Raw genomic sequence first — 22,539 nt, forward strand, 5'->3', positions numbered from 1 at the left:
GAAGTAGAAGGCCTCCATGATGCACAGGAGTTTAGGGTTCTCTGTGTCCCCATCATCCCTTCCCTTTGAGTGGTGGGCACACAGGGCACCCTTCCTTAACCTCAGTCTCTGCCAGCGAGCTCACGTCATCCACGTTTGTTTCAAGGATCGGCCTTCGTCCCTCACCCCACATCGGGCCCCTGAACCAGGATGTCTTGAACTCTGGGGCCCCCCTTGCTGCCTCTAGCACTCTCTGTGCACTCGGGCCCACCACGTCTTCCCCACACCATTGCCCGGCTCTCCCAGCCGTGCCCCGAGCTCGCTCTCCTCCACTTACTCCCTCCAGCATCCATCCTTTGGGCCTCCTGTGTGCATGTACCCCCTGCCCAGCTCCATGGCTCCACACCAGCCTCCTCGCTGAGTCTGGCTTTCTAGGGTCACCCCAGTGTGTCTCCCACTCTCTTTCCCAACTCTGTTTATTCACTCATCCAACACTTATGGGGCAGGTACTATGCAGGACTGTGAACGATTCCATGGGATACAACAGTTAGAAATCTCGGAACTTGTCCTTCAGGGCTCATAACCCAGAGTATGAGGCGACTGTTCTCCCAATAATTCAGCACAAGCCTGTGATCACATTACAGGAGTGGAACAAAGAGAGGGTAGGTGGAGGGGAGTGGGGATAAGGAAGGCCTCCCAGAGGATGAGGAACATGGTCCAGAACTGGCCGATGGGGGCGAGGGCAGCAGGCAAGGGAGGGTGGGCATCCCCAGCCTGCCTCTTCTGCAAGCCCTGTATGGCTGTCAGCCACCTGCTGCTCTGCAGGCGTCACCTGGGTCTCCCAGCTGGGCCATCACGTGTGCTGTTCCCCTGTGCCTCCCTCCACGAAGGTGGTTCGGTCCTTGGGGTCTCACCGGTCCTTCAATACTGGGCTCTGATTCCATCTCCCCCTTCCCTGACCACCTCTCCTTCCTCGGCTCCCTTCTGCATTTTATACTTCAGTTGTGACATTTACCGCTTTGAGTGCTTTTTGTGATTTACTTTTCCTCAGCTCCCTACTTCTAGAATTTTCTGGAAGGGCTGACTTGACGGTGGAACTGAAATCACTGATGAGTGCTCTTCTAAGCAAAGAGCAAAAAGCAGCCTGTAACGTGTGCTAGAATATTTATATTCCTGGTTTTTCTGTTGGTGGAGTTTGGTGACCCACAGCATCGGAAGACGACAATATCTGCTCTTTAGCCTAGAAGGCCCTCGGGATCCAGAGAGTATATTCAGAGGAATCTTTTCTTCTCTCTGTCCATGTAGGGTTCGATGACCTCCAGGTGTGTGCTGACCCCGGCGTCCCGGAGAATGGCTTTAGGACGCCCAGCGGAGGGGTTTTCTTTGAAAGCTCTGTCACCCGTTTTCACTGCCAAGACGGATTCAAACTGAAGGGCTCTACAAAGAGACTGTGTATGAAGCATCTAAACGGAACCCTGGGCTGGATCCCGAGTGACAGACCCATCTGTGTGCAGGAAGGTAAAGCGGTCCCTTCCACCCCCACCCCTAGCTCGTGGAAGCTGCTCCCGTGGTCAGCTCGTGGCCGCAGGGGTACCGAGGCTGTGTGCCAGAGGGACCAGTTCCCTGGGCTGCTCTCTGTTTCAGGGGTGGTCCAGCAGGCTGATGGAGGAGCATGCGTGCTCAGGAAGGGCTGGGGCACGGGATAAATGCATCTCAGCATCAGGAGTAATCTTCCTTCTGTGTCTCAATTACAAGCCAATTTATCGCCATTTTTGTCAATGCAAAAGAGCAACTCAGATAACATGAGGGCCATTTATTATCGAACTGCCAACTCAGCACCCATTTCCATGTTACTCAATAAAAAATGCAGTAAATATCTTGAGCCCAAACTGTATATAATGATACAGAAGATGCATGTTACTCAGAGGATTAAATCAATTACTCCTTATCAGTCCTGCGTTAGACATGATTCATTTAAGGAAAGAAAGGACTGTGGCAAGCAATGATACATTGATAAGGTAGATATTTATCTCCAGTAGTTATCCCTAAATTTATCTATCATGACAATATATTCATTTACTTCTAGCAGTTATCCCCAGGTCTTTTGGTTAAAACACTTCATATATATATATGTGTGTGTGTGTGTGTGTGTGTGTGTGTGTATTTTTGCTTCTTTGTTTTTACTCTGTGAAGATACTTTTAGAATTTAAAAGAATGCATTGAGTTTAACTAATTGGAATGCCAAATTGTGGCTTATATATCTCTGATGATCAGCGAGGTTGAAGTGGGAATAGGCATGAATCAAGAGTTAATTCTAGCTCGAAGTTTCCATGAGGCATAGAACTTGTATTCCATCAAGTTCATTAGAAGTGGGTTTCACTTTCTCTTAACACCATTATTGATTTTATTTTCAAATGGAGCTTTTATAATAATGCTTTGTAAACTCTTATTCTCATTTAGTGTATATCTTCTTTATGAAACTTTTAAAATAATTTAATTTGACAAGCATTGATCAAACATCTATTATGCTCCTCCTTATGGAAATTATGAAGGATGGGTATGGTAGTGTCTTAGTCTTAAAGTGTTTACTTTCTATCTTTGCTTTTATTTTCAAGATTTTTTTAAAAAACCAAAATTACTATGAAGGATTAAAAATGTTAAAAGTAAATTTATTTTTCCCCTTCAATACAGTCCAGGCAAGTTGTGATTTCTTTAACATTCTATTAATTAAAAGCTTATTTGAAAAAGTTGATTTAATATATAAAATAAACAATAAAGATCTACCATATAGCACAGGAAGTTATATTCAATATCTGATAATAACTTATAATGGAAGAGAATCTGAAAAGAATATACATATATAGCAATCACTTTGCTGTACACCTGAAATTAACACTATATTATAAATCAACTGGGAGAAAGCAATGGCACCCCACTCCAGTACTCTTGCCTGGAAAATCCCATGGACGGAGGAGCCTGGTAGGTTGCAGTCCATGGGGTCGCTAAGAGTCAGACATGACTGAGCGACTTCACTTTCACTTTCCACTTTCATGCATTGGAGAAGGAAATGGCAACCCACTCCAGTGTTCTTGCCTGGAGAATCCCATGGACGGATAAGCCTGGTAGGCTGCAGTCCATGGGGTCACACAGAGTCGGACACGACTTAAGCAACTTAGCAGCAGCAGCTATAAATCAACTATACTTCAATTTTTAAAAATTATTTAGTTTGTATGTAAAAACTTTCCTGCTAAAACCTATGGCCTAAGATACCCAGTACTTAGAACCCGGAAAAACTCAGAGAACAAAGAAAACCAATAGATTTTCTGAATATTGCCCAAAGTTAAAGGCCGTCTATTACTTGGTCATCCTGGGGGAAAAAAAAAAATTGTATCCCATTTTAGATGAGCTTCTTTCCAACCTTGTATGTAGCAATATAATACATAGTAATTCCAAGAAAGGGAGTGAAAAATCACATTGGAGTAGAGACTTCTATCATATAGGTCAGCATGCATAACCCTTAACACGTAGCCCCACACATAGGAGAGGGGCTGTGTACATGGGGATGGCAGAGAAGAGTCAGCTCTTTTATTCAGTTCTGTTCATTCAGTTGCTTAGTCATTCAACTGTTTGTGACCCCGTGGACTGCAGCACACCAGGCTTCCCTGTCCATCACTAACTCCCGTAGCTTGCTGAAACTCATGTCCATCAAGTCAGTGATGCTATCCAACCATCTCATCCTCTGTCATCCCCTTCTCCTGCCTTCAGTCTTTCCCACCATCAGAGTCTTTTCTAAGGAGTCAGTTCTTCACATCAGGTGGCTGAAGTATTGGATCTTCAGCTTCAGCATCCTAGAATATGATCAGATGTTTCCAAAGGACAGTCCAGGACTCCTCATTGCTAGCTGATGTTGCGCTCTAAACATATTATAAAGTTTGGAAGAAAGGGTGTTTCCTTTTTAAGTATGATGGTGTGATTATTTTTAATATAAATGTTGATTTTTGTTGGTCTTTGAAAGATCTGTATAAGGAGATTACTTTCTTTGCCCTTGCCATGGAGAGAATCCTCATTGTTAATGTCCTAAGCCTTCTGTATGAGGCTTACAGGGGCAAGGGGTGCATAGAAGTATATTCCATGGATGTCAGAGAGGAGGGAAGGAGCCAGACTTTTTTCCCCCTGGTTTGTAAATGGCCTTTACTCTCTGATTAGGATTTATGCTGGGTGAATAGTAACAGCTGCTTAATTCATTTGTTTTCCCTTGTCAGGTAATTCTTAGAGAGCTAATGAATTTTTTTGTGTGTGCTGGTAATAGTGATAACAGTAATACATGATCACGTTTTTATAGGTCATTAGAGTTTGGAAGTGTGTTCAGATTCACTATCTCATCTAACATGTGCAGTCGCCCTGCAAGGCAAGTCTCATTGTCCTTATTTCCTGTTTAGGAAACTGAGGCCCAGAGAAGTTTACTCACTTTGTCAAAGTCACATAGCTGGTGAGTAAGCTGCAGATTTGTAACTAGTTCTAAGCCAGTACTTTTTCTTCTACAAGGTAATGTCTAACTTCTTGCATCACAAAATTCCTATTTTAATCAGCTATGCAAAAACACATTGTTATACCAAATGGCATCATCAACATTCAGAGTTGAAGGGACTCATAGAAATCAGATCACTCAAGCCCTCATTCTAAGTTAGTTTGTGTTCAATCAATAGGGAAACCGAGTCTCAGAGAAGCCAAGAGTCTTCCCAGACTTAAATGGCTTTTTAGGGACACATCTGTTCTAGCCCAGGTCTTATCACTGTTACCTGGACTCCTTCCAATCTTCTCAGCTGTCAGCCAGTTCTGCCTGAGACACAGATTTTGAAAAATATGTTCAAATGCATTGAAATGCTTTATAGCAGTAAAGTGCTCTACAGAAGCAAGGTGGTATTAAGGCAAATATTTTCTTGTGCATTCACTCAGATTCCCTCTTTTATGCTCCACTTCACCCTGCCACATGTACCAGTCATCTCCTTCTCTCACTTTACTCCAGTCTAAGTGGTTTATTCCAAGCAAACTCACTTATAGACATTTGGACTCGCAGAACTGATAATATAGGCAATGAATTAATTTTCTGGAATCCAAAGTGAAGTGAAGTGAAGTTGCTCAGTCGTGTCTGACTTTGCGACCGCATAGACTGTAGCCCACCAGGCTCCTCCATCCATGGAATTTTATAGGCAAGAGTACTGGAGTGGGTTGCCATTTCCTTTTCCAGGGGATCTTCCCAACCCAGGGATCAAACCCGGGTCTCCCGCATTGCGGGCAGATGCTTTACTGTCTGAGCCACCAGGGAATCCCTGGAATCCAAAGCCTCTAGCCTAAGAGATATCTCTGCTTCTCCAAGCTGCTTCTGTAAGACCAAAACCTTCATGTCCCTGAGTAGGGGTGAAGATACTTATGGTCCAGGGAGCAGGGGAGGTGACCAATATGGTGGAGAGGGGACCGTGGGGTTGGCAGAGCACTGAAAATACTCCCTGTGGGCACAGGGCTGCTGACACAGTAAGTACAGGGACTAAAGGCCAGGAGGACAGCCACCGTCTGGGCCTCTTCCTTTCCAAAATCACTCAGCTCATCTACTGGGGCACACTTTCCCTGCTAATACATCCCTTTCCCACATTTCATAAGAAAAAGTGTAGATAAAATCAGATTGACTTTGCGTAAATTCACTTGACACTTAATGAAACACGTGTCAAATCAGGACATAGAAACACACTGTCCTGTCCTGAAAGCTTTAAAAGAGGTGGGGTCAGTACTGTGGCACTTCAGACTGTGGTTTTTTGCACATCGTGAAGAAGTAGTTTATTAAAAAATAAACATCCTAGGACCTTCCTGGTGGTCCAGTGGCTAAGACTCAGCACTCCCAACGCAGGGGGCCCAGGTTTGATCCCTGGTCAGAGAACTATATCTCACATGTTGCAACTAAAGATCATGCGTGCCACAACGAAGACCCAGCACCACCAAATAAATCAATATTTAAAAATAAATAAATAAAAATAAACATCCCAAAGAAACCAAAATAAAATGAATTCAAATCCATTTGTATTATGTATAAATATCATATGGGAGGAGCAGAGAAGAATCCGTCTATGTGTTGCCCAAACCCTATTTAATATCAATATTAATGGAAATGTATCACTACTTGACTACCCCTTGGCCCAGCTGGATACACGACACATCTCATTTCTTGTGGCACTGGTTATGCTAGCTGGGCAGAAGTTTTTTTGTTCTGTTTTCGGCCGTGCCGGGTCTTCGTTCCAGCATGCAGGATCGTCAGTCTTTGTTGTGGCATGTGGAATCTTTCGTTGCAGCATGCAGCATCTAGTTTCCTGGAGAACTAACTAAAGAACTAACTAACTTAATCACTTAAAGAACTTAACCACGATGGTGTGATGGCTCACCTAGAGCCAGACATCCTGGAGTGCGAAGTCAAGTGGGCCTTAGGAAGCATCACCATGAACAAAGCTGGTAGAGGTGATGGAATTCCAGCTAAGCTATTTCAAATCCTAAAAGATGATGCTGTGAAAGTACTGCACTCAACATGCCAGCAAATTTGGAAAACTCAGCAGTGGCCACAGGACTGGAAAAAGTTTTCATTCCAATCCCAGAGAAAGGTAATGCCAAAGAATTTTCAAACTACCACACAATTGCACTCACATGCTAGCAAATAATGCTCAAATTTCTTCAAGTGAGGCTTCAACAGTACATGAACTGAGAACTTCCAGATGTTCAAGCTGGGATTTAGAAAAAGCAGAGGAACCAGAAATCAAATTGCCAACATCCATTGGATCATAGAAAAAGCAAGAGAATTCCAGAAAAACATCTACTTCTGTTTCATTGACTACGCTAAATCCTTTGACTGTGTGGATCACAACAAACTCTGGAAAATTCTTAAAGAGATGGGAATACCAGACCACCTGACCTGCCTCTTGAGAAATCTGTATGCAGGTCAGGAAGCAACAGTTAGAACTGGACATGGAACAACAAACTGATTCCAAATAGGGAAAGAAGTACATAAAGGCTGTATGTTGTCACCCTGCTTATTTAACTTATGTGCAGAGTACATCATGAGAAACGCTGGGCTGGAAGAAGCACAAGCTGGAATCAAGATTGCCAGGAGAAATATCAATAACCTCAGATATGAAGATGACACCACGCTTATGGCAGAAAGTGAAGAGGAACTAAAGAGCCTCTTGATAGAAGTGAAAGAGGAGAGTGAAAAGCTGGCTTAAAACTCAACATTCAAAAAACTAAGATCATGGCATCTGGTCCCATCACTTCATGACAAATAGATGGGGAAACAATAGCAGAGTTTATTTTCTTGGGCTCTAAATTCACTGCAGACGGTGACTGCAGCCATGAAATTAAAAGACACTTGCTCCTTGGAAGAAAAGCTATGACCAAAGTTCATGGGGTCTCAGAGAGTCGGACATGAGTGAGCGACTGAACTGAACTGAACTAACTGCCCAAGACAGCTAACTAAATAATTGTGCGCAGTTCCTGGGTAGGGTGAGAGACCATTACCTAGATGTCCCGTAGCACCTAAATCCCTCTTCCCTCTGAGTCTCTTTCCTGGGAGAGTGTCTGGGACATCGTTTAAAGCCAGACCCAGAAGTTGAGCTTCTGAGTGGATTCAGGGTGTCTGTGGAGCATCCTTGGAGGTAGATTGCATACTTTGTGTGCAGAAACACACCTGTTTCTTGTCTCCTTTGAGTTTCCTCCTCCAGAGCATGTGCCCAGGGAGGTAGCAGCTACACCAGCGGACAGACATTTCTTTGCAGAGGGCTCTCATAATTGAGGACTTCTTCTCAGACCTCTCCTCTTCAAGGTAGAAAGGATCTTTCTCTTTTCTCCTCACCTTCTCCCTTGAGCAGCTCTGCGAATAATTAATGATTGCATTGGTAAATTTCAGATAGACCCATACCAAGCAAATAAAAAGGATTTGGGTTCTCGCAGGCAGTTGGCCTGTTCAAGTGAGAGTCTTCCAGAGCACATTCCAGACCAGCTTGAAGCCACTGTGGCTCTTCTAAACGACCTTGGGACCATGATGCTGAGAGCTGAGGTCCATCAACTGCCGCTTGTTTGAGAACCAGCTCGCTGAGCAGGCAGCTTTCCCAGGATGCCCCTACTCTATGATTGGCTGGAGCAAAGCAGGAGACAAAAGCACCGCTTAAAGCACATGTTAGTGTAACCCGTGAACCGCTGCCCCTCTAAGGACAGCCCGCCTTGGGATGGCTTTCCTCACTTTGAGAAGGACCAGTAAAGCCCCTGGCAGGATGGTCTAGTTGGACCTGCAGCCCTGGGGCCCCGGTGGTACCTGAGAGCTTTGCCCCACAGCCCTTAGAGCAACCTCATCTGGCCTCTCAGTACTTCTGGAGGGCAAGGTCCCTCCATCTAGAGGGAGATGAGAGTACAGATGACACATGAGCATGTGATGACCAGCTCCCACAGTAGATAGCACCATGTATTACCAGCCAGTCCAAGCAGGTGGTTCTCCTGCAGGAGGCGGGCAAGGCAGGCCCCAGTGCAATGGCCGTTGTTTCCTTTGGCTGCTTCCTTCCTGTCTTCTCTCATCCCTTGGCCATGGGGCTGTGCTTTTATAAACAAGGAAACTAAAGCTGAGACTCCCCCGGCAGTCCAGTGGTTAGGACTTGGTGCTTTCACTGCTGCGGGCCCAGGTTCGATTCCTAGTTAGGGAACTAAGATCCCTCAAGTTGTGTAGCTCCCCACCCCCCAGAAAAAAGTTATTAAAAAAGAAAAGAAACTAAAGCCCATAGAGTTTAAGTGACTTACACAAGTCACCTGGCAAATAAACCAGGATTAGAACCTGCATCCTGACTCCTGGTTCAGTGCTCTTTCCACCATCCCGGTGGTGTGCAACCCAGGCTGCAAGTCAGCATCACCTGGGGAACTTTTAGAAATAACAGTGTCTGGAATGTTCTCCAAGAGATTCTATTTTGGTGGTTCTGGGCAATGGGAGCTCAAACATGGTTAAAAGCTCCCAGGGTGATTTCAGCTACCACTGGCATCTGCCCTTCTTTGTCTCAATCACCTACATTGTCTGCTTGCGGCTGAAGGTCACAGACAGCACGAGGGTGCTGTCCCCGCACCCACCTGCTGTGTCCCCATGCTGAACCTTTCTCTGCCCCAGCTCCTTGCAGAGGAGGGGAATAGATGAATTCACTAAGCAAACATTATTTTTAAGTACTTACTAAAGTATTTGACTCGCATAGATCTGACCAGGATTGCTATGAGATTAATAATTTGATGTTAAGAAGGTTCTTTGAGTTTCCTGGGTAAAAGGTGCAATGTGAGTTTAAGTAGTATTATTACATTATACATTTTTGATTAAAAAATTCAACTTGACTTATGAGCTAAAGCTGGCAGTAAAGATGGCAGATAACTCCTTTATTCAGTGAAACTGTAGGGTGCAGGCATTTTTCAAAAGCAAGATAGTCATACTTCTTTTTTACAGTTACTCCTATATTAAGGTAAGTTGTCTCCCAGCTCCAGAAGCTTCCCCCAAACAGATGGATGCTTTCAAAATGTTTTATTTAGGATCCTTTTCCTCTCACATACATTTTCTATCATCCAAAATTTCTTTCTTGTTGCCTCGGACATGGGTTATCAGAAACAGCAGGCAGTACCCACAAGGGCAAGTATTTGCATGTCTTCCCCTAAGATAATCTCTTCTCATTTTCTGTCTTCTAAGATGGGAAGGAGCAGAGGGCTGCCTCTCTCTGTCTCCAGGACCACTGCCATTTCTTATTTATGCTTCTGGTAACAGAAGTCACTGCTTCCCTACCCTCCCTCCTTTGTGGCTTCAGTGTGAGTTTCAGTTTTTGTTCTTTAAGAGATTTTTTTTAACTTAAATGTGATCATGACTTGAAAGGAAAAACAAAATCCAGAGGAAGTAAGGTCAGGTCAGATGGGGGCACATGCAGCAAAGATAAATGACAGAAATGATCAGTTATCATTGTTGCTAGATGACGGCTGGGCCGCCACAGACAAGCCTGCACAGCTGAGCCCCCTAGAAGTGCAGAGGGAAAATCCGAATCCTAGCAGACTTTACCAGCTGCCTGCCGTCATCTCGAGTGTCGTGTGAGTGCTGCACTTCGCCCTCTCTTACAGGTGCCATGGGAGTAGGAACTTGATTTAAGCCACAGAATTATTCGGCAAATGCGGAACATCCATATGTGTACACAGCCTTGTCAGATCGTGTGTAAAGGTCACAAAATGATTGTTTTCAAATCATGTTTCACAACCTCAAACACCAAGTCGATCACCAAGATTCTCTAGAAAGCCAGTTTTTCACAAACTTGCAGCAGATACTACCCAGAATTAGGTTGGCTGCCTGTGAAAAATGCAGGGCAGCCCCCACGGGTGTCCTTCCAAACCCATCCCAGACCAAGTTAATTTCCCCTCATGTGGTTCTTGAGTGGTTTGGAGATGACCATGGCTCCCCAATCTGCATCTTGAGAGTCCTGTTATGATGCAGATCTCTTTGGAATCCCACACCTGACTGCAGAGGGAGAGGCCTTGGGTGCAGAGCTGCCTTCTAGCTGCTCAGATAGGATTCTGTTCTTTACTACATTTGTCTGACATAGCTGCTAAGGATGGTGGGGACTTGTTAAATGTGAGCCAGCCTCTGCTAGTCAATCACTTTGTGTATCCATGAAGCAGTGGTTCTCAACTTTGACTTCATGGGAACTGCCCAAAGTGTGTGTTAGAAATGCACCTCACCAGACCTCCTCTTAGAGATTTATATGCATTAGGAATCTGAATTTAGCAGGCACCTCCAGGAGATCCTCATGCTGGCAGGCCTCAGAGCACACCTTGAGATATTTGCCATAGGCACTCCACAAGTAGAACATCAAGATGTAGGTTAGAATTTCCAAAAGTCCCCAGCCCATGAGACTGGTATTTGAATGACATTCTTTTATTTTTCTTGTGAGCTCAGCTCTGACAACCAAGTGCTTCTATCATTTCATTGTTGAAAATATAGTCTACCTCTGGAAGGTGGAAAGAGACCTCAAAGGTTTTTTAAAAAGAAAATAGTTTCTAGAAAATAATTAAAGTTTTATGCTTTTGGAAATTTAAATGTCACCCCAAGATATTTAGTCGTTCATTTCCCGAAATTCTGGTAAGCATTATCTGTCAGGCCCAGAAGCTCCCAGTGTAGCTGGGAAAGATCAGTGCCTTCACAGTGAATTCCCTTACTCCTCTTTCTGGATTAATTTTGTTGTTGTTTCTTTAACCTTTTAAAATTCATAAAATATAACATATATAGAGAGATTCATATAGAACCAAACAGTTCAGTGAGTTATCACAAATCAAACGCTCTTGTCATGATTATCCAGGTGAAGTTGTAGAGCATCACTGGTATCCCAGAAGCCCCTCCCAGTTGCTGCCTCCCCTCTGCCTCTCTGAGATAACCCCTTCCCTGAATCATGGTGATCATTTCCCATGGTAATCACTTTGTCTGGAAGTATATCAATAACCTCAGATATGCAGATGACACCACCCTTATGGCAGAAAGTGAAGAAGAACTAAAGAGCCTCTTGATGAAAGTGAAAGAGGAGAGTGAAAAAGTTGGCTTAAAACTTAACATTCAGAAAACAAAGATCATGGCATCTGGTCCCATCACTTCATGGCAAATAGATGGGGAAACAGTGGAAACAGTGTCAGACTTTATTTTTCTGGACTCTAAAATCACTGCGGATGGTGATTGCAGCCATGAAATTAAAAGACGCTTATTCCTTGGAAGGAAAGTTATAAACAACCTAGATAGCATATTAAAAAGCAGAGACATTACTTTGCCAGCAAACGTCCATCTAGTCAAGGCTATGGTTTTTCCAGTGGTCATGTATGGATGTGAGAGTTGGACTATAAAGAAAGCTGAGTGCAGAAGAATTGATGCTTTTGAACTGTGGTGTTGGAGAAGACTCTTGAGAGTCCCCTAGACTTCAAGGAGATCCAACTGGTCCATCCTAAAGGAGATCAGTTCTGGGTATTCATTGGAGTGACTGATGTTGAAGCTGAAACTCCAATACTTTGGCCACTTGATGTGGAGAGCTGACTCATTGGAAAAGCCCCTGATGCTGGGAAAGATTGAGGGCAGGAGGAGAAGGGGATGACAGAGGATGAGATGATTGGATGACATCACCGACTTGATAGACATGGGTCTGGGAGGACTCTGGGAGTTGGTGATGGACAGGGAGGCCTGGCGTGCTGCGGTTCATGGGGTTGCAAAGAGTCGGACACGACTGAGTGACTGAACTGACCTGAACTGAACTGATGCATTCCTAAAAATGGTACTATTTTAAGCTTAACTTACTTTTGTCTTAGTTTTGAGTTTATATACATGGAATTATAAAGTAAGTATAATTTTATGTTGGACTTCTACTTTATGTTTGTAAAAGTCATGCATGTATTGTTTTTTAAAAATATTTATTTACTTATTTGGCTGTGCCGGGTCTTAGCTGCCACACATGGGATCGTTGACCTTTGCTGCAGCATGCAGAGTCTTAGTTGCACCTTGTGGGATTTAGTCCCCTGAGTAGGGATCGAACCTGGGCCCCCTGCATTAGGAGCTTGGAGGTTTCCCCACTGGACCAGCAGGGAAGCCCCCATGCGTGTTACGGCATGTGGCTGTAGTTTGTTCATTGGCATTGCTACATCGTGTTCTGTTATAAGAATAGACAATATTTTAACACTCTGCTGTTAATGAAAATTTAATGTTTTTCCAATTGGGTCTGTTACAAATAGGGCTGCTGTGAACATTCTTGAACACACCTCTTGGTGAATATATATATATATCCACGTTCTGTTGGATATACTCCTATGATTGAACATGCTGGATTGTAGGATATATCTGTATTTTAGTGTTAATAGGTACTGCCATTATCCAAAGTGGTTGTGCCAATTTACACTCCCGCAACAGAGGGTGAGAGTCCCAGTTACTCCTTGCCAACACTTGCATTATCAGTATTTTAGATGCCGGTGGGTATTTAGTGGTAGCTTGTGGTTTCCCTGGTGAGTAGGAAGTTAAACACCTATTTGTATATTTATTGAACACCTTGTTATCCTCTCTTATGAAGTGCCTGTTCAATTCACTTGCCCATTTATCTACTGAGTTGTCTTTTTCTCATTGATTTTTATTTATACTGAGTTTTTAATATGTACTGAATACAAGCCCTACATTGTTTGTATGTGCTAAAAATATCTTCTTGCATTATGTGACTTAGTTTTTTATATTATCATATTATTATTTGCAACTATTTACATGTAATTTACATTGTATTAGTCTAGAGATGATTTGAAGTATACAGGAGGATGTGTGTAGGTTGTATACAAATGCTTCACCATATTGTATAAGAGATGTGGGCATCTGTGGATTTTGGTGTCCATGGGGTGGGGGAGGAGGTCTTACTTGGAATCAGTGCCCCATGGATACTGAGGGATGGCTGTATTCAAGTCTGTTTCACTGTTACCAGAAAACATACTCTATAGTCTCAGTCTTTTGAAATGTGTTCTTGTTTTATGGCCCAAGTATGGTCAAGTTTTGTAAATTTTCTATGTATGCTTAAAAGACATGTATAATGGTCTGAGTCCTTCAGAGTGGACCCCTAAGAATTCTTTCTGTAGAAAGAATTACTATCCAAGTGTTAAATATAAATACTTTAAATAACAGATACTAATTGCCTTTTTCCACCACAAATAAATAAAATATACCAATCTATAGATCAAAAGAAAACACAAAGTACAAGAAACATGCTTATTTATAATAACATGACTCCATGCAGTTCTTTTCCGCATGCCTTTTTCTCAGTGGTTTTTAAGGATGGCCTCATGATAATTCCACTTTAACATTCAGCTGAGAGCCATGTGGTCTTGAGTACCCTGTCCTGGTGTGTCTTCTGTTTTTGTAAGAGTCAGTATCCTACAAAGGAGAAAGAAACAGCCTGAGCTAGCCCTGCTCCCAAAGCAAAACTACCCACATGGTGGTGCCCCTTTTCAATGAAGAAGCCACTGTCTCCAGTCATCGCCTTTCTGAATAGCACAACCCTCGCCTCTACTTTTCTCATGTTGCTGGTTTATGATGACATCATTAGCTGCAGTTGATTCTATTCCAAGTAAATGATGGTGGTCAGAACAGTTCTCTAAGCACTATTGCATGGAGCAGGAGTTCTGTAGAATAGTAGCGATGTGGAGCACCACGGATACACAGCTGTGATTCTGAGGGGTGTTAGTAGATAGTAAGTTAAAAAAAGGGTGTTGTGATACAAGGTTTGGGGACTCCCCCCAAACCACCATCACCTCTGTAACCAACTGCAAGTTCAAGGGTCCCCAAGACTATCACTCTGAACCCAGTCACAAGTTTAGAAGTCCCCAAGTCCATCTTCAAGTTCAGTAATTCACCAGAAGGACTGATGATACTCATGATTATGATGTATGGCAGTGAAAGGACACAGATTAACATTATCTAGGAAGAGAGGCACACAGGTCCAGGAGGAACCAGGCATGAGCTTTTAGTATTTCTCTCCCAGTGAGCTGTACACACAGGGCCTGTTCCCCAGCAACAGTGTGTGTCAATACACGTTGAGTATTGACAACCGGAGAAGCTCACCGAGGCTTGGTGTCCAGCATCTTAATTGGAGCTCGGTCATGTAGACATGGTTGGCCATTTGTGCATCTCCAGTTCTTTCCAAAGTAGAGCTGGTAACTGCATGGGCCGATGTTGCCTGGCTGGCCAAAGCACACTGTTGTTGTTCAGTCGCTCAGTGGTATCTGACTCTTTGCAACCCCATGGACTGCAGCGCACCAGGCTCCTCTGTCCACTATCTCCTGGAGTTTGCTCAAATTCATGTCCATTGAGTCGCTGATGCCATCCAACCATCTCATCCTCTGTCATCCCCCTTTTCTCCTGCCCTCAATCTTTAAGCTCCAATTAAAAAAGATACTCATCTCAGATTGCACATTCCAGGGACTTAGTGGTTACTTCCCAGGAGCTGAGGGCAAAGGCCAGAACACCCTTTGGGCAAGGACAGCCCCTTACTGCACGTACCCACAAGATACAGAGTGTGTCATGGCCTGTGCTTTAGAAGTCCAGGAGTTCGCACCACACTGAAGTAAAAACAAATGCCCTGTCCTTATCTACAAGGCCCTGCATGATCTGACCTTTCCATCTTACTCTCGCTTACTATATTCCAGGCACTCTAATCTTCCTTTGGGTTTTTAAGGACACTGAACTCTCTCCTGGCCTGTGTAGTGGCGGTTCCCTCCACCTGAAATACTCTTCTCCCCAATCCACACATGATTGGATTCTTCTTGTCATTAGATCTCAGCTTAATAAATGTCATTTCCTCAGAGGCGCCTTTCCTGTCTTCCCAAATTAAAGGAGTCCCTGAGTCAGTCCCTCTTCTATTACCTTGTTACATGTTCATCATAGCAGTGATCATTGCCTATTATTTTCTAGCTCACTTACCTGATAATTTGCCTGTTAGCAGTCTCCTGCCATGCAAATGCCACAAGAGTAAAATTCTTGACGTTTTCTCTATCCTCAACACCTAGAATGTACCAGGACTAGAGGTAATGCTCAGTAACTCAATGATTGAATGAACTGATGGATGAATAATAAGCTTTACAGATGCTGGCTTAAACTAGATCCAGTAGAATTCTTTAGAGCAAGGCTTTCAGAACCTTTAATATGCTAACAGGAATTATGAATCTCTAAGTGTGTATCATGTATTCATGCTTCTGTGAACACTTTGGCAGGCAGATTGATGCAGAAATTTGTCATTTTAAAGGAATCAGATTTGTTTTCACATATGACTAACATTTTGCTAAGTTGCTTCAGTTGTGTCTGACTCTCTGTGACACTATGGACTGTAGCCCACCAGGCGCCTCTGTCCATGGGATTCTCCAGGCAAGAATGCTAGAATGGTGTCATGCCATCCCCTAGGGCATCTTCTCAACTCAGGGATTGAACCTGTGTCTCTTATATTTCCTGCATTGGCAGCCAATAGCACCACTTGGGAAGCCCCAACCAACATTTTAAAGAAAAATAAATCTTAAAATATGGCACATATTCTTTGAAATTCCTCTTTCTCTTTACTGCTCCATCCTTTAGGACTTTGCTGTCTGCAACTAATTGGATCAATTGATTTGTACATGGGTATATGTGTGTAGGACTGCCTTGGGGTCTCTGTCCACTCCTTTATTTATTTATTATATTAAATTCTCATTGTTACTAGAAGCAGGATACAAAAATAATGATAGTTGTAGGTTTGTGAAAGAGGATGTCAGGCATGGAAGCCTCAAGTTATATTTCCAAAGTGCCCATTGATACTCTGTAGACAAAAGTCTTGACTGTTGACATGATTCTACTCAATAGAATCAGTTATTGATAGACCTTCTTTTCATAGTCTTTGATAACAATATTTTTGCGGTTGCTTTTACAAATTCTTTGTGTTGGCTGAATGCATTGGTGCTACAGAAAATTGTGTTATTTCTATTGAAAACTTTAGAATTGATGAAGATGTATGTGTTTCTTTTCAGAGACTAAAGATCCTGGTATGTTTCTTTCCATAAAAATAAGGACTAGAGTTGTTGGCTGCTACCACTGATGGGTTGGGACTTTTCCCAGATGCTTTTTTCTTTCTACATTACCCTCCTTCAGTGGGAGGACTGGGTGCCAGCTATTCTGGATTTTAAAAAAAAATTAGAAAGGCTCTGGACAGAATTTTCTCCTATCACAGTTTAGTTTAGGCTTTGCTAGAGCTGGTCTATTTGAGTTTTGTCTTTACATGTAGAGCACAGATGCTCCTGGTCTTTCTACCATGGTGGAATTTAAACTCCAAACTTCCACTGACTCCCCAGTGAATATGCGGATCATCTCATGTAGTAAATTGGTCCTGCATCACTCCCTGTGCTGACTCTTCTTTGAGTCGAGTACATAAAGTACTGGCATATGGGAGGCAGTGAATCCCCTTTGAACCTCTAGTCCCTGGCTCCTGCCTATGGAAACAAGATGTTCTAATTAGAAGTTCAAAGCATGCTATACTGTAGACTACTATGGAGTGTAACCACCTTCAGAAACAAGGTTCGGTGCTTGTACTGTGGTCAGCCAATGTCCTTGTGTTACTACAGCCACATGGCCGTTCCCACCCACTGAGTTTACTGCTGCTAGCTGACCACCTCCTGAGTATACTGGTTAATTCTTGAATAAGTTTTAAATCAATCATGAAAATAGTTGTTTAGTCATATAAATTACTACCACAGGATCTATTTACATCCCAGATTTACAGACGGATGCCTTGATAAATGTGTTTTTATTTGCTGTGAATCATTTCTGCAGAGCGATATTGAAAAAAATGTAATTCACATTTTCCGTTAAGAAGAAGGCTGCAGTGGTGTGCAGAACTGTCAATTATTTGTGTCTCCAGTCATGATTGGGCTTCCCCGGGTGTCTCAGCAGTAAAGAATCTGCCTGTAATGCAGGAGGTGCAGGAGACATGGGTTTGATACCTGCGTTGGGAAGATCCCCTCGAGGAGGGCCTGGCAACCCACTCCAGTATTCTTGCCTGGAGAATTCCATGGACACAGGAGCCTAGTGGGCTACAGTCCATAGGGTCGCAAAGAGTCGGACACCGCTGAAGCAACTGAGCACACACGGACGCACCAGTCATGATTATTCTGGGATTCATTTGGGAGGAAGTCAGCTATTCTTGTAGAAAAACATGAACAGTTAGAAGACCTCTTTTCATAGCCTGAAAAACTCTTTCCATGCAAAAATGAGAGGTAAAATTGAAACCAGAACCCAGTCTCCAGCCAAGACTCCCTCTGTTGGATCCAGAGGCAAAGGGAAGAGCTGATAATGGGTTTCCTCATCATCAGGGGGAGGCTTAGCTGCCAGAGCCTGGAATGAATCCGCTTCTCAGGTCTCCATGGCCCCTCTCAGCCTTTCCTCCCCAGGTGTGTACAGAGGTCTGGAAGCATGGAAGGAACGTCACAGGAAGTAGCGGCATAGTCCCTGCTCTCAAGCTCATGGTGGGAAGGAGGGCTAAGGTCACAGCTGAGCTGGGCTCACGAGCACTGGACTCTGATGACCCATGCGGGTTGCTAAACGGCCACCACGCCTGTCTCCCAGCTGCCAGGTCCCTCCTCTGCCTGGGAGACCCTTTTCTGCCTGAGGTTTTCCTGTCACTGATTCTGTTTTCTGGAGTCCGTTGCTGTCAGAGTGTTCCCAGTAAACCCAGCCCCAAACCCACATGATAACCCCCGTGACATGCTCTCTTTAAAGCCCCCCAAGTCCCAGCCCCCAGAGCCCTCATCCAGCCAGTCCCTGCATCAGAGTTCCCAGGACTTTTTGCCTGAGAGCTGACAGTTCAAAGCTTAGAGGAACCTGAAACTCAGGTTTCTTATGAATACTATTCCAGACTATTCTGGATTCAGTAGGCTTTGGGGAATGGCTGAGAAATCCATTGAAAACTTTCTGGAGGAAGTCTGTATGATCCTCAAAATGCTGTTTTTAAATTTTGCCTTGTTTCAGAAAATTAAGACACACAAAAATGGGAATATAGCTCATCTACCTGATTCTAAAACTAGAGATAGATAGCTCATGCTTTTAAACATATATGCATGTAAAATGAGAGACTTTAAACAGGAGCTGGAGAGAGACACATGGTGACCTAAGTGACTTACACCAGATGGTATTGACATATACACACTGCTATATTTAAAATAGAAGACCACCAAGGAGACACTGAATAGCACTGCTTAATATTCTGTAATAACCTAAATGGGAAAAGAATCTGAAAAAGGACGCATATATATGTATAACTGATTCCCTTTGCTGTACACCTGAGACTAACACAACTTTATTAATCAACTACACTCCACTAAAAAACAAGCAAACGACAAATTACAACAACAACAACAACAAAATCCAGATGGAGTTAGTTGGCTGGTGTTTAGAGTGAGGAGCCAGAAGGAGCAGGATTGCAACTTGCCAGCAGAGTGAGTGTCCCACAGGTAAATGGGAGGTAGACAGAGTTAGAAGCAGATGATTACCCATTGATTAGTTTTATTTGTTCATTTATTTTTTACTTATTTTGCTGCATCAGATCTTAGTTGCATTATGCAGTGTCTTTCATTGAGGCATACTGGCTTCTCTCTGGTTGCGGCACACAGGCTCAGTTGCCCCACGGTATGTGGGATCTTAGTTCCCTGACCAGGTATCGAACTCACATCCCCTGCACTGGAAGGCAGATTCTTAACCACTGGACCACCAGGGAAGTCCCTAGTTCTATTGTATCTTTTGTTGCCCATTCTGTTGCGTGGGCTGCTGATCCCCACCCCGCCCCACTGCTCTTCCCCTGACTCTTGCCATGAGTCTTCCCCTCCCAGAGCAGAAGTCAAAGCCGAGCTGAGAACCACAGCCTCCATCTGCCCCTGCCTTGACAGCTGGGCAGATTGTCCCATGTTCCGTCTTCCCAAAATAACGAAACAGTGTATAGGTCGGGGTGTGCTGTGTCTGTGCTGACACAGTCAGTCGTGTCCGACTCTTTGCAACCCTATTAACTATAGCCCGCCAGGCTCCTCTGTCCATGGGATTCTCCAGGCAAGAATACTGGAGGGGGTTGCCATTGCCTTTTCCAATAGGTCGAGGTACCAGATCTTGACTCGTTCATGACAAGTGATGATTAGGGTTAGGGTTAGGGTTAGGAGACAGTAGCTGCTTCCTCTGAGCCTTTGTGATAGTGGCAGTACTAGGTGCTGCTCTAGTTATTCGAAATTATCTTTTTAAAAACAGATAAAGCGGATGGGAAATGCTAACAGCCAATACAGTCACAGCTCAGCCCCCTGCTGTTCTGCAAAGCCTATTTCCTTATCAGGCCCTGGCCCTGGCCCCCCAGGCAGAGGCAGCAGAGCTGGGTGAGACCAGCCAGCCAGGCTGTTTGGTGCTGTGTACCATCCACAGACGCCACCAAGTGGGCAACCCGCCGGACAGTTCAGGTGAACCCCCAGCTTTGGTCTTTCTTCATTCATTTCCAGAATTATCTGTAAGCTCAGCTGTAGGGTGGGAAGTGTTGAAGGCAGAAAACCAGCTTCCTTTTGGGCTTGGACCTCTGCACCCACAACTCCTCTTCCTGTTTCTTTGTGAAGAAGATTCTGCAGCTTCTACTGCTTCTCTTTGGGACCTGAGCCTTAGTGATAAATAAGGAACTGTTTATCAGATTGCTGTGTAGGTCGAGACCAAGTCTGAAAATAAGAGCTTTCTTGTGAAGCTGTGAACCACAATGGCTTTGAATTCCAAAAATAATGTATCCTTTTTGCACAATTGCAGATTGCCGCATCCCGCAAATTGAAGATGCTGAGATTCATAACAAGACATACAGACACGGAGATAAGCTAATCATCACTTGTCATGAAGGATTCAAGATCCGGTACCCTGACCTATACAATGTGGTTTCATTATGTCGTGATGACGGAACGTGGGACAATCTGCCCATCTGTCAAGGTAGGGGCAGATGGAGGCTGTGGTTCTCAGCTCTGCTTTGAGACTCGACTGCAGATCGAGTGCACGTTTCTCTAATAAGGTGGCAGTTGTTTAGTCGCTCAGTCATGTCCAACCCTTTGCGACCCCATGGACTGTAGCCTGCCAGGTTCTTCTGTCCATGGGATTCTCCAGGCAAGAATACTGGAGTGGGTTGCCGTGCCCTCCTCCAGGGGATCTTCCCAACCCAAGGATTGAACCCACATCTCCTGCATTGGCAGGTGGATTCTTGACCACTGAGCCACCTGGGAAGCTGGCAAATGACGAAGGGAAACACAGTGTCATGCACACACCGTGGTTCAGCCGTTCTGTACTCTGATCACCAAAGCTCTGTTTTTGGAATCTTCACATCGATCCCTGTGATTCTCTCTAGCTCCCTATACCCAGCTGTAAAGTTTAAAAGTTTAAATGGAAAGTACTTTATTCTTTAGAATGCTGGCTGTCTCCTTTATTCTAAGAAACCAAAAGTAGTTGCAGAATTAGGAGCTTTGTAACTGGGTTGTGAACACAATGATGAACTATTATATATTTAATGGAAATAACAGAGCATTTATACTGATTTCGGTTGTGGTACGAATATATTTAAAGCCAATCGTACAGAGGCCATTTTCTGTTAATAATGTTATCCTTTTTTATAATGCATGAGGAGCAGAAAAATAATCAAATTCAAATTTCATCCAAACCAGACGGTGAATATTTATCCTCTTGCATTTTTTAAATTTGCCTAGGCAGACACAGAGGGCCCTGTTTGTGAAAATAAGCCCTCCAGTTCACATTAATTCTGATTTTTATTTTTTGACATGTGACTTGGACCAAAGGACCAAGAAGCCCATGCATAATTCATCATCCAAGGGAGAGGGCGAGCAGCCTTATTTGCACCAAAAGCACTGGCATGTTAAAGTTGAGGCGGATGTCAACTTTCTGCTTGGAAATCAACACTGGCAGACTCTGATATTGCTTTGCACGCCCCATAGTTGGAAATAAATCATTTCCTCATGCGAGGGCTTGAGAGCCACGGCCCCTTGAAGAAACAAAGGCTCCAGGATTAGGAGGACCAAGACAGTCCAGGTCCTCACCTTCCTATATGTTCCCCGGAAACTTCCTGTGTTGTTGAGCTGTTATGCGTTACCTTGTTAAAGGAGATGCGTGATTTATTTGCACTGTCAGAGACTCACTCTCCTTAGAATCAGCAGGCGTCTTTTAGGTGGGGCTGTTTATCCGAATGAACTTTATTAACCACTGCTTCGCTCTGATCCTGCAGCGATATCCAAACCAAGATAATTATTTCGGGCTCCAAGCCCTTCTTGCTTTCACATCTTCCACTTTTCTTGTGGTTCTCCTACGCTTTCCATTTCCTTTTACGTCACGTAACTACAGGATGCTTCTTTATGAGTTCTTTTTGCCCCACTGATTTTCTTTTTTAAATGCCCTATGGTGATAGACGTCTTGGAGTGTCATCATTAGGAGTTCAAGTGCAGGCTTTTTCTTGCTCTGTCTGGGACCCCTTATGCCTCCACCACCACTTACTAGATCTCAGTCCTTAACACAGCTTTGATGGGTTTTTTTCAACAACAAATGAGCTGGCTGCTAATCTCGAGAGGTGTGCTTCTTCTGAGAGCAATACAGCCTATGGCCACCGTCATCCCTCCTCAGAGCCCTTGGTCCCCACAGAGGAGGTGCCCCTGTTCTGGGCCCTGATCCCCCTTCCAGCCCCTGCACCTCCCTCCCATCCTCACAGACACAGCAGGGTTGCTGTAGAGAGTCTGACACCTCTGGAGTCCCTGGGGGGAATATAATTGGCCCTTCGAGTGACATTTCATCCTGTAATTTTTATTTGCACCTATAGATCCAGGGGTTAAAGCCTGAGGAGCCTTCTCTCTATTATCTCAAAGTGCAAATAGAAATCACATTCACCTATTGAGTCGAAGCCAGTTTTCTACTGTATTTTTAGGACAGGCTGTCAGAGACCA

At 44.0% G+C, this 22,539-nt stretch overlaps 1 protein-coding gene across 2 annotated transcripts in view; it reads left to right on the forward strand.

The window, feature by feature from the left end:
* The window catches only part of SUSD4 (sushi domain containing 4), a 133,686-nt gene that overhangs the window by 75,597 nt on the left and 35,550 nt on the right, over window positions 1-22,539 (forward strand). For both annotated transcript variants that reach the window (XM_070385458.1, XM_070385459.1), the window contains exons 3-4: window positions 1,285-1,497; window positions 20,360-20,533. In XM_070385458.1, coding sequence (XP_070241559.1) covers window positions 1,285-1,497; window positions 20,360-20,533 — 387 coding nt within the window. The remainder of the gene's footprint in view (window positions 1-1,284; window positions 1,498-20,359; window positions 20,534-22,539) is intronic.

Source organism: Bos mutus, chromosome 16 (assembly GCF_027580195.1).
Source record: "Bos mutus isolate GX-2022 chromosome 16, NWIPB_WYAK_1.1, whole genome shotgun sequence".
In the NCBI taxonomy this organism is placed as follows: Eukaryota; Metazoa; Chordata; class Mammalia; order Artiodactyla; family Bovidae; genus Bos; species Bos mutus.